At 38.9% G+C, this 13,625-nt stretch overlaps 1 protein-coding gene across 6 annotated transcripts in view; it reads right to left on the reverse strand.

Annotated features, from left to right (window-relative positions):
• Positions 1-13,625, reverse strand: part of RUNX1T1 (RUNX1 partner transcriptional co-repressor 1) — a 107,238-nt gene that overhangs the window by 4,324 nt on the left and 89,289 nt on the right. For all 6 annotated transcript variants that reach the window (XM_015855919.2, XM_015855918.2, XM_015855920.2 and 3 more), the window contains 2 exons: positions 13,330-13,398; positions 7,373-7,563 (listed from right to left, as the gene is read on the reverse strand). In XM_015855919.2, coding sequence (XP_015711405.1) covers positions 7,373-7,563; positions 13,330-13,398 — 260 coding nt within the window. The remainder of the gene's footprint in view (positions 1-7,372; positions 7,564-13,329; positions 13,399-13,625) is intronic.

Below are 13,625 nucleotides of genomic sequence, written 5' to 3' on the forward strand. Positions count from 1 at the left end.
TTGTGATTCTGCTCTGTATTTTTGCAGGCTTTCTACCTAACGCCATGCCTGCTGACCTTCTAGCTGTTTGTTTCCAGCTAAATTGCCAACCCTCAGACCTCTAATCTGAAAACAAATACACATGTACGAAATCTCCCCATGCAGACCTTTCCAAAAAGGCATTTTTCCTTATATAGAAGAAAGCTGGAGACAACTAGCATCTGTTTAGATGCAGGGAACCCTCCCTTGTGCAGATTTGATTGCAGCACTCAAGTACATGCTACCTGAACATTAAACCTTTTTCTATTCAAGTATCTGTTTAGTTAATGGAGGCCAGTTTCTGAGGCATCATCCTTTTTCCTTCCTTCTGAGGAAGGCATATCCTCACAGACAGAATTGTCCCCCAGACTTGACTAGAACCATCGAATGGCATTTGGGTTTCTTACCACAACACCTGTAATAATATTAATCAGAAAACAGTCATTTATGTTTTAGTAGTATAGGTTCAACTTTCTTATTAGAATAGTCATCAGTAAACTTATCAACCTATGTAGAACATGAAAAGTGATAAATAAGCACCAGATTTTAATGAAGTGACAAAGCCCTAAACTGCTTCTTTACATGATTACTTAATGTGTTCTACAGTGTCTGGTACGTGATTTTGTCCACTGAATGTATTCTTTATAATTTAACAGGTCATTACATCTTTAATGTAATTGTAGGAATAAAAGCACATAAAATGCAAGAATTTCAAAATGAATTTTATAGCTCACATTTACACACACAAAAAAGAATTGCATTTAAGAATTATGATGGTGTAAATTAACATAAGCAGGCACATATGCTACAGGGAGCTGGTACAATAGCATCTGCATTTGGCATACAGAACTCCCAGTCCTACCAAATCCTCACTACTGTGACCACTGGGTGCATCGTTCTCTGTATAAGCAGCGAAAAATGGCATTTGAGACAGAACTCAATAACCAAAGCTCTGGCAATGATGCTTTCTGTTCACACTGCTGAAGGAAAGCATCAGAGTCCACAGTCTACCAAAGAAAAACCAAGCTGAAGATGCTGGCCACTGTTCTCATGCACCACTTCCCGCATGTACCCAAGTTAATCGTCCAGACATAGTGGACAGAGCATGAGCTCATGGTGGGACTGACCATGCTCAAAGCATCTTCCCTTCTGGGAAGCTCAAGTGCTCAGTATGCGGCTAAGCAGGTATTCCTGTATCAGCCAAACGGAAGGTGAACTGCATGGACAGTATCTTGGATAACATGGGACAGTAGTGTCAGGTTGATGACAAGGTGACCATTACCATACAGAAGATATGGATACTGTATGAGGATATGACTATGCACTGTGTGACACCTGAATTAAGACTCTCTACCTCCCAGCACTGACAAGTCTCTGCCCGGAGTACCACCTATGCTAAGATGATGCACTTCAAATACAGAAAAAGAAATAAGGCAAATAAGGTACAAGAAAAGCTGTGAGAGTAATCAGATATTGAACACAAGCTATAAGAAAAGACCAAATAGACTGATACTGTTAAAGAGAGATGGCAGACTGAGATGTGACAGCAGCGTCCAAACGTCTCAGAGGCTACTGCAGACAGACAGGCAATAACCATTAATTATCAGGAAAAATAATGAGATGAAACATCTGTAGGAAAAACTGGAAAGAGATGTTGCAAAGAATCTTTTTAATGATTGAAATAAATTGCCTATGGGCACTGGAGAATCTCCATCACTAAAACACAAGCAAAGCGGGTATACTGCAGGATTATTACAGATAGAGCTGATCATGCACAGGGAAACAGTGTAGGGGATGTTCCAGAGCCTCTATTGGACTATTTTCTGTCTTCAGGGAGACACCTATTATACTGCACTTCCAGCTTCTGCTTTACAGATTTCCAGATGTAGCTAAAACTATGAGCAGAGCTGGATTACAGCTTTATTCCGCATTGATTTTCCTGTGAAGGAGTGAGGTTGTACAAAAGGCAAGATTCTCAGACTACATAATTCAATTTAACCTCACTACCTTGAAAATGCATTAATTCAATGAAATTGGGTAAATTACAACAGATGGGAATCTCACTCAAAATCTGTGCCACTGATCATATTTCATCCTCTTCTTTCAACCGACAAGGAACATCAGTCGTAGGTCAAAGCCTTATCTTAGGTCAGACTCTTAATTTTCATCCACTTAAGCTTCCATCTTTAAACAGCAGAACTCAGAAACTTCTGTATGCCATCATGAAAATTCTCAGAACAAAAGGTCTCCATTTCTGTGGTCTCCAATACCAGGACACGCATTTCCCAATAACTTCGCCCACCCCATCACTTTCATCACTGAAATATGTAATCACAATTGAGTGTTTGTCCTCCTCTGACACCTCCAGCTGAGACTCAGTGTAAGTTGGCTTGAAGAGGAAGGAAAAAAAACAAAAAAATCAAAAGCATCTGGATGCGCCAAAGAGCCTGTGAACTCTGAAAGTCCATAATGCAGTATTAAATGCTGTTTTATCATCTCCGACAAACTCCTCCAGTTCAGCAGGATAGAAATCATGTCTGGGTATGAAAAACATGCATTTTTTACAAGTTTGTAATCATTGCTTATCCCATGGCCCCTGTACAGAAAATAAATAAATAAATAAAAATTAAAAATAGTAATGAAAAAAAGCCAGCCACAACTACAAAGAAGAAGTTTTTGAAAATTCTGTCAAAAAAAGAAAAAAAATACATTGGTTCTTGGGAAATTCCCACAATGTTTCTGAATGCAGCACTCCTGACACAGATTCAAGTCGTTAGATGTTTCTCATAAAGTTACACCTTTCAGCGAACATTCAAGGCCAAGCCACTGTTTACTGTGCGATGTATACCTGTGTTATATGTCTGTGCTATCACAGAGAAGCTATGTCCTGAAAACAGAAGGGCAGAAAGTCATACTGTAGAGACATGCAAGCTGGCTGGCCAGGCTTAGCTTAGCAGCCTGAGGCTCTGCCAGATCTCACTTCACAAGCTGTCTGATCCTGTGCTGAACACATGGCTCTGGTGCCTCTGTACCACTCACCACTGCAGAGGACGAAGTGTTGCTTTCTAAGAGTTGCCCAGCCAAAAGAAAATTAAACATTAGCTGACATGAACAGATTCAACACCAGCCTAACAAATTGGGCTTGCCTGCATCACAGCATCTGATGCTCAGAGTCATGTTTGCTGGCACAGTCCTGGTCTCAATGGATTGGTCAGCAGAGATTGAGCCCAGCTGCTTTCAAAATGTCAGGTAAGTGTGATGTTCACGTACAACATAAGCTGCTGCAATATAAACAAGCCTTAACACTACAAGTCTCTTAAAAGCAGTGTTGGACCAGTCACACACTGTTTTATCTGATCAGATGTCAGCATCTGCTTTCAGGGGAGAACCGAAACATTTGTGCTCCTTCTCCATCCCCAGCCCCCATCCTGCTAAAAGCAAGGAAGAACACTGACTGTCAGATTTTTCTGTGGCATTTTATACCAGAACAGAAAGACAGATGTTTTAATTCGCCCCTCCTACAATCTGGGCAGTCTCTTTGCTAAGCTGCTCACCCTTACCATTAAAATTGATTTGCACAACAGTAGATTGCAGCCAAAGCAAGTACGGCACTCATTAAAGAGTAGGCTGCTCACACATGTTTCTGTACGCAGCCAAGTCAACTTCTGATGAATGGGTCATCTTTTGTCAAGCAACTGTAAGGAACTGGTAAAGAAATAATTTGCGGTTCAGAAACAATCATGCTGACAGGTAGGCCTTCTCTTGTCCTTTTCCTTTCTGGCTGCAGTGTGCTCTGCTCATTGGTCTTCAAACAATCTCATTGTGATAGCAGAAAATAATGACAACATCCCTGTCAATCACAAAAGCTTATGCTGAGAAAATCTTGGAAAATCTTTTAAAAGTAAATGCACAGATGCAGACAGCAGTTAAATCATACTGAACACTAACATAAGCAAAGGACAATAATTCAGAAAGGAACCGGGGTCAGAAATGAAAATTTTACTATGTAGCATGGTGATGCTCAACATATTGCAGAGCACTTCTTAAAATTCAAGATCCTCCCAAAAATTATACCTCCCCTTATTGGTCCTCTCACTGTTCTCAGTGCCCTTTACTTAGCTCTGGTCTGCTTAACACATCAACGTCACTGTTCTCTTGTAGTCACAGAGGTCACTTTTTCAGGTTTTGAGTATATACACACATACTTCTCTAAATCAGATCTCTCAAAGTTCTTGCTTGAGGACACTACATATTACCTGAACATGGCACTCATAAAAAAAATCTAGAGTCTTAGTTCCTAGATATGGCTTCAGGCTCTAGAGAAGACAGCAACAGAAATCATGCCACAAAGTCCTCAGAGCAGTGCAGCTCCAGGAAGCCTGTTAGGTCCAGGCTGCATTTTACTAAATAACAAATGAAGCTGTAAGGGAGAAATCTTGTGAACAGACAGGGAGTGGCTGCAGCAGATGAAATTTATATCAGAAACATTAGAAATGTGGTGCCAAATTCCCGTCTCCTTCCATAGTTTCCACTGCCAAAAGAATAAATGACACCCGTGGGAGAAATATTCTGTCAGGAACTGCATGGAGGTTATATAGCAGCCTATACTGAGCCCTCTTGTTGACTTTGCTGTAATATCCCAGCAAGGATAAGAAATGAGAAGCGATGCTTTGTCTTCCTCTATGCTTAGTAGCTGCTGCTACAACATCCTCATACCTGAAACCAGAGGCAGCCCTTGAAATACATTCTTACAGAGTACTGATGAAAGTTGTGAGAAGTGTTGTAAAAAGAAAACTTCATAGAGATTTCCAGTCTAGACAAATTAGGAGGGATATTCACAAATAGACTGAAAGATAATGAACAGCAAGGCAAGCGTGAAGTTTTACTCCTCAATCTCATTGAATACAAAGTCTTAACTTCAAAGGAACAGTTCTCCAACATTGACAGAACAATCTCCTGTCCTGAAAGATGAAGGAAAAGGCTGGTCCATTTTTACATGTTATCCAAAAAAAGCCAGCCAAAGGTAACAGGTGGTTGTAGGAAGCAGTGTCCTAAGTGGGTGGAGTCTGGCATAACTGGCAGCTGGAAAGGGACAAATAAAAACTGACCAGGCACATCTAGCTATTAGCCGTCAACTAAGTACCGCTGTCATCTGCCTTAAAATTAACCAAGCGTCTGTAAACACATACTGAGGTCTATTAAAACTTGCATTTGGCATCTCAAAACAGCCATACTGATGTGCTACTCATGACCACAGGGATGAAAATTGCAGGACGAGGCCATCAGAACTCGTTTGAAGTAGGTCCTAACTACATAGATTGCTCTAGGTCCAGAAGGCTTCTATCTTCCCTGAATATAAACAGCTCTGAGAACATCTGTAACCCTCTAAACAACATTTCATTAGAGTGAAATTATAAGAACTATTTGTCCCTTTTTTAATGTCTGGTTTCAAGAAACTCATAAGCAATTCTTGCTTATGTAAAGATGTCTGTTTTCACACAGCTTTCTCCTGAGGTATGACTGCTCAGGAGCGAATCACAGCACACAAACTCTCCAGTCTGTGTGTACGTTTACTTGTGGGAGAATGGGCTGTATGTACTGGCACATAAGGTCTTCATCTGTCTTGCCTATGCTACATCAGTTCACTAAACATATTTAATCTGCAATTTCCTCTTAGGCATTTACCTTTGGAATTTTGGTTTTGATAATGGGAATTTCTTGTATATGTACACATTCAAAATGACAGGTCTTTAATGATGCTAAGTCAGACAAATGCCCTTTCAATGAACACAGCGCAGGAAAAATGTCCTTGAATATCTTAGATACAAAATGCCAGTAAATTGAATTTATGTCTCATTTAATCTGCAATGGAACAGTTAGCGCTTTAAAGGGTACATACTCTTCTCCTGGTCCCTTTCTTCCTGACAAACTTTCAGAGGCTGCAAATCAATTCCTTTTGTCTCCTTGTTATTCATCTGCTACACATTAAGGAGAACTTTGGGCATTCAATGATCCCACAATAGTCTTTCATCTCCAGAGAAGCCTGGTATGAATTAAAAACTTACGCTCCCACAAATTATAGATGCATACTGCAGCATGCCATTGGCTTATCTGCTCATGACTTTTGCCAGTTTTCTCAGCATGCTGCAGCTACCTTATGTGCATCTTTCAACTTAAGTGACTCTTCTCCAGTGCTGTCCACGCAGACCAGCAGAACTGCTTTGACAGCATGTTAATCCATGTCCCCACACAATGGGTATTTCTATCTATACTTTTTCCAATTGTGGCTTCATTACAGCCAAGATCCTACTGCAAGAACAATAAATAGTTACAAAAGTAACATTCTTTCATTTGATGATTGTATAAAAATAACATTTTACTGATTTCTGTCATGTCTATTTTTAAGGACAGTTTGAACTTAGGACAATATTTATTGTCTGCAATAGATGTAAAATTCTGCAGCACTGGTAAAACACACCCTGGTCTTTTTTTCTCAGCTTCCTGCTATTGGTGCTGCTGTTTGTTCACTCCTCAACTCTCTATATCCAGCAGTCAAATTAACACAATCAAATTAAGGAAACACTTGTAAATCCACATTCACATGCTGTACTACAGGAACCATCATCTTTTCCAAATAGCTTCTGTAGCCATTGCCCTCCCCTGACAAGTTTTTAACCATCTTGCTCTACAACCAGCTCTAATCTCTTAAATTACTATTTCTTTGCTTAAATTAGATTTCAGTGAGAAGCATTTTCTACCAAACCATCTTGTTATCTACTACTCGATATCAGCTCTTGGAAGAGCTTTAAAATAAAGGTAGTGAAAAGCTAAATTAGAGGAGAAAGGTGCACTATGTCTAACACTGAATATCAGTTAAAAGGTGACACTGCAGCCCAAGTCCATTAGCTATTTTGAACAGACATTACCAAGAAAATTTGGGGTTCAGTATCTGCCTATAATACATGCCCAAAGCCAATGAGCACATAATTAATAGCATGCACTGAATCCTTATGCCACATGAATTGTCTGTGCCAGCTGGATTACAACTAGCTCAAATACACCTAAGCTTTGCAGCCACATGTCATCCTGATTCCTGCTCCAGGTTACTGTACAGATCCTATTTTCCACTGGTATCACAATGGTTTGCAATTCTTTGAACTCAAAGACATTAAAATACTTGAGAGAATGGAAGACAAAGACATGTACTCTGCCTTCCCAAATAGCAGCTGTTACTAATTTTTCATCAGAGGAGGCAAAGCAGGTTCAAGCCCTGACAAAAGCAACCTCCTAGCATGGGGCTGCTAGCTGGCGAAAGCATTTAGAGAGGTGGCTGGCCAGCAAAGACCTTACTTACCTCGCTTGAATCCTCCTGCTGATTGATAACAGCTAGTGCATCCTCTGCAGCCTGGCGCTTGGCTTCGGCAACAGTGCGCTCCATCTTGGCTCTCTCGGAAGTGATCATGTCATGAGCTTTCCTCTCGGCTTCTGACACTGCCTTCTGCAACTCTGCCATTGCCTGACGTTTTACTTCATTGACAGCTTCCTCTGCAAATGAGGGAAGAAATCTTTGTCAGCACAGGATGCTTGGTGCAGGGCTATGCAGGGCTAAATCATGGCATCTTTGTGTTGAGTAGGATGAAGGTCAACCTGGCTCCTAACAACTCTTCAAGACTACCCAGATGTTTTACTTCCCCAACACCAAAGCTCTCACAAACCTCTAAAATTCATGTTGTTCATGGTATTTTTATTCATGGTTAACATTTCTTTAGATACAGACTTTCCAGGTCTCAAGGGCATTATTTATGTAATCTGGAATATTTTATTCAGAAAACTGAATTATAGAATCATAGAATGGCTTGGGTTGGAAGGGACCTCAAGGATCAAGTTCCAGCCCCCCTGCCACAGGCAGGGTTGACAACCAATATTGCTTTTGCAGTACATCAGATCTACAAATATGTTTGGCAAGAATTATTACAAAAGAAATAATATGACATTTTCAGAATTGTATCACTTAGCTCTGAAAATAACAACAGGATTTAATCATTAAATTTTTCTTTCTTTATTTTGTTTTAAACTTCTTTTTAATAATTAATACATGGAACACCCAAGAGTTTTTTAGAAGAATTTTAAATTCTTGGTTTAATACTTTTTTTCCTGGATATGTACTTTTAAAAGCTAAAATTACAATTTGTTTCCTTACAGTCTTTTCACCTACTGATCTCTGCAGTCCTTTGCAGACCAATATTTGCACTGCAAAGACCACTTCCCAATGCTGCCAAGCCCTGAGCACCCCAAAGCCAACATGACTCCATAGCACAATTAACCCTGAGCAGGGACGGACTGCTTCATTACGCACAAAGCTTCATGTTTTTGTAAAATAACTAAGTCACCATGAGCTTTTTCTTCAGTATCTACTAGTGTCATATCTTTTATTCCAGAAAACATGCATTGTCACAAATTAATTATTTGGATTTTGATGAAGGAAGAGTGCAAAGATTTTACTAATGAACAGTCTCTTAATTGACAACTAAAACAAGTAATTTCTTTTTTTTTTTCCTAATTAACTGCTCTAATTAACAAGGATACCATCCTCCTCCTGAATTAGTTTATCTAATTTTCATCTTTATTCAAAGCAAAATGACAATGATTAATTGAAAATTTAATAAGCAGTAATTATTAACTTGGCAAACCTAGTACCAATTAACACTCTATTAAAACTAATTATGACATGTTTCATTCAAGTGTTTGCACTTAATTGTTTCATCCACTTAAAAACCACCTTAATTAAATGTTCTGTTTAATTAAAAACATAGATTTCTAATAAAAATGTTTTACTGTAGATTAAAATTTAAGTACTACAACTGTGTTATGGGTTTGAGTTGAGGGCTGTATCACATGTATTTGGGTGCCTGCACATGTACATACACCTAACTCTTACACAGAGGTACAAAGTCAGTAGCTCTCCTGAGTTTTAAAGTATCATACCTCTCTGTATTTGTTATTTCAAAAAAATGTGCAACACAAAGCCTCTGTTTTCAACAACAGCACAAAGTACAATTGCAAAAGAGACTTATTTTCAATCCACACACCCACTGAAGTTGCATTAATTAAAATGAAAAAAGCATTCTATTATTTGATGTATGTATGACAGTGAGAAACATGTCAACTGAGTTTTTTGGGGTAGGAAGGGAGAGATTAAGAGATAAAACTTATGCCTTTATTTTTATGAGGCTGAAAATATGCCCTTATATTACCCTACCATAAATGTTGTTTAGGGGAAAGCCTCAGGAGAGAAAAAAATCATATCCTTCAACCACACAGCCAAGGCTTAATTTACTTTGAATATTCAAGGTGAATTAAAATTCTATCTAAGTGGCAATACAGGACAATAATTTTTGCTTACGATCAAAGCTGCAGCTAGACTAATTGTCTATGCAAATCAGGCAATTTATATTTAAATTATGCATTCCTATTCTAGTCCCACAGGCACACACAGATCAGCAAAGGGAATTGGTAGGACATTTGCAAGGTGCTTGAATATTTATTACCAACTGCAAACATTCACTGATCGTGAGAAAAGAAATATACACAGGCAAAAATACAGATGCAGTTTTATTACCATTTTCATAAAAATGAGGCAACTTAAATACAGACATTTTGCGTCAATGAACTGCAGTTATTAACAAAGCAAATTTCTTTAAGAAAATCTGTATTCTTGATGGTATTTACTATGGAGGAGAAATTAACTTTGTATGGCATGATACACTTTCAATATATAATATAAGCGTAGTCATCTGCTGAGATGTTTGTAGTGCTTAGAAATGCTAGTTTGAACAACTGTTTTAAACTGGATGCAGAGTACCCCAACATTTTACAAAGACTTCTAATGTTACAGTTTTTAATCCTATCTAGCTACATTTGTTCAGCCCAGATATAGAAACTGAATCATGTATTTTCACTTCTTTTGCAATGCTTTTGAGTGTATGAAGTATTTATGAGGCCATATCTCAGAAGAAAAGGAGTAATACCTTATGCTATAGTACAAACTATGGATTGGCATTTCCATTACTTTTGACAGCATAATTTGTGTAAAACTGAAGTGAAAGCAAAGAGTTAAAGCCTAGTGCTTTTCAGTCATTTCAATATAAATAGCCAAAAACTCTCATCATCCATTTTCTCACATCTCCTTAAAAGTTTCCAGTACCTACAGATATTTCATAGGCATAGAAAGGCTTCATAGCTTCAGATAAGGACAACAGTGATAGAGAAGACCAAGAATGAAAGCTTCAGAGAATACTGCTACTTTTTCAGAGAAAGGAAAAGTGATTAGATTCTAACATCTGGAAACATGAATCAATAAATTTTTAAATTAAATATCTAAGATGTATTTAAGTGCATCTTTCATTTTCTAGGTTGTGCTAAGCAGTCTTAGTATAATTTCTCTAGGTATTTTCAGAATGCAACTGAAATCTTTCACTTTCAATAGCACTAAATTATGAAAGAAGCTCCAGGGAACAGATAGCTTATGTGGAATAGATGGTACTCAACATGATCAGAGGTCCCATAAGTTGACTCAGAAAAAGTACTCAACTCATCATTCACTGCTGCATATAACTCTACATGACTCACCAGTCAGTTCCTAGTCACTTTACTTGTATCATGGGCACAATAGATCCACAAGAGAATCATAGAATCAGAGAATCACAAGGTTGGAAAGGACCTACAAGATCATCTACTCCAACCGTCCTCCCTTTACCATACCTACAGAAAACCACTAAACCATATCTCCCAGCTCCCTATCCAGACACTTCTTGAACACTGCCAGGGATGGCAACTCCACCACCTCCCTGGGCAGGCTATTCCAGTGCCTGACCACTCTCTGAGAGAAAAAGTTCCTTCTTATGTCCAGTCTAAACCACATCTTATACAACTTGTGGCCATTTCCTCGGGTCCTGTTTGTTGCCTGGCAGAAGAGGCAAAAAGCGAAAGTGATGGGCAAGGATGCAGTACTGTGTCAACCATGACATTTGCATCATCTTCTTTTCAGGGTGACCAGAGTAAAGAAGACCACTGGGAATTAGTATCACGAGTTCTCTCTCCTTCATACTACAAAATGCATGATTTCTTTCTCAGAAATACCCTGGAAAATGTACTTTATTGTCTCTGTATGTGAGAGTATGTTCATTCTATGCCTGCTTGGTAATTCTAGCACTTCCCTGTGGACTGTGATTAGCAGCAGCTGTGTGATGGTGGATAGCTTAAAGACACACAGAAAGAAGCAAAGACAGCAACCGACAAAGGACTAGGAACACCTCAGTATCTGACAAAGAGAAGCACTTCCAGAGAGCAAATCATCTAATCTGTGATATGGCTGATCATCTTCACATGCCTGATTTACTCTTGACTACTAAGGGTACTGAGAATTTGTCTTGGACTCTTCATCTGAATAACTATTATTAAATGAGAGTAATCGGGACACTGACAACTTCCCACTGACAAAACTGAATTGGGTTCACGTGACTTTATTTTACAAGGTGTTAGATACTACATATTTGTACCAACATCACAAAAGTATGTGCTTCACTTAGCATATTTAATGAATCACAATCTCCAAAAGTTTAAAGGGAATTTATTTCTCATATGATTTGCCATTTCCATTGATTTTGAGGGTTCCTTATTAACTGGCTTTACGTCAAATTCTTACAATTCAATAGATTCAGCTTCCCAATCAGACATTTACACATAACTCAGCTGTCTACATTTTAGTCTTTATGGTCATTTGAAACACCAAGATACTCACACTGAAATAGCAAAAATGACTGATGAGAGATTTGCAGACTTCTAGACCAGCAGTAGCAGCCATGCCAAGAAACTGCACAGCACCTCAAATGGCACTAGAGACTCAGCCCACAGACCTGAACCGTGCTTTTACTTCCTTGAACTGATTCTGAACCCTTTGAGACTTCCAACTTCAAGCACAGCCTCTTAAAAATGAATGCCAATGATTTACTGACAGTATGATTTCTGATATGTTACTGATAGGTGTATACAACCTCTATCAGGTCAGACTTCTTTAATTCTCCAGTTCACAGGCATACTTACTAAAGGGAATCTTACTGAAAGCCACAACATGAAAACGGTGTCCAGAAATGGGACCAAAGAACAAAACTTTGTTTCAAAATAACTGATGACACAAATGTTCACAAGATGACACATCACAGCTCCTTTAAAATACTATCTCTGGATAAACACAACATGAATGCATATCCAGTTTTACATGTCAGACCAAAAACTTCCATTAAACTTCTATTGCTAGCTTATGAAGAAATACGCCAACAAAACATTCGTGCATGTGTGTTCTGTATCTTGTCTAAAATACACCAAGCAATAAAAGGATTTTTAATCGGAAAGAACTGAAACTGCTATGTATGTGCCATTTAATCATTAACTGCTGCTCAGAAAGTTGCAATACATGGTTGTAGAGGTATTCAAATATACCTTTGTCGCTGTGTGTGTGTGTGTAAGCATACGTGAGAGTAAAAGCTCAAATACCCAATTCTGGTTCAGCTAACTCCTGGCCCCCTGAAAATATGGATGCTCTGATAGTGATGGTGAGAGAGTAAAGGCTTCTCTTTAGCACCCCAGCAGAATCCTTGTCAAGAGACTCCTCAGCTCAGGCAGAATTTCTGAGTGTTGAAGCAAATTCTGCATGGCCACATATACCCATGCTGCTTTCAACCTCAAGTAAAACATGAATGTCCATGTAACCACTGGGAGTAGCTACTGAGACAATCTTGCTCGCCTCTTTGAACACTTAGCAGGTGTACAAGCTTCACTTAGGGCTAATGGTCACAAAATTTTAGAACAGCCGCACTATCTGAAGGCTTCACTTTAACAGGAAGCAGGAAGCTTAGCATTGGGAAGCTCCTTTGAGAATATAATCTGTTGGGAATTCTTATGTTAAATAGGTAAGAACCTTAGGTGGGGGGAGGGAAGTCACAATAATATATATATTTAATTGCTGACATGCTGAAACTTTAGCATATCAAGTTTTATCCTGAAATCTTAATAACTCTTGAAAATAGGAGTCCACAATGGAAACACCAATATTCCCCTTAACTACAGCAGCAGATGCTTCCATTATGAAGATTATTTCATGTTCTGATTGGTTCCAGTTTAAGATTATTAAATACAATTTCTTCTTGTTACTGGTAAGCCCTTTATTTATTTATTTTTTTTCCTCACATCAGTGTGTTAACAACTGCACACAGCTGCCAGAATACCAAGCTCATGTTTTTAAACAGTTCTTACCAGCTTTCTTCCAGATCTCCTCTGGCACGTATCCAGATGCAGGCCTGTGAAGGAATTCCCTATGCGATTCTGCAGGAGGAGAGGGGGGAAAGGGAGGGGGAAAGAAAGAGCATGGTAAGCAACACATGGGGATCGAACCAGACTCTGAGAAACACCTTTTCCCATTCCCTGTTGTTCAGGAAAAAACTGCATGGAGTTTTTCTTTATGCAGAACAAGCAGGACACTGTGACAGTCACTCAGGAATGCCACACGGACGGTATTGATGTGTATGGCTCCAATGTCTCATATTAAGCCA

This window comes from Coturnix japonica, chromosome 2 (genome assembly GCF_001577835.2).
Source record: "Coturnix japonica isolate 7356 chromosome 2, Coturnix japonica 2.1, whole genome shotgun sequence".
Taxonomy (NCBI): domain Eukaryota; kingdom Metazoa; phylum Chordata; class Aves; order Galliformes; family Phasianidae; genus Coturnix; species Coturnix japonica.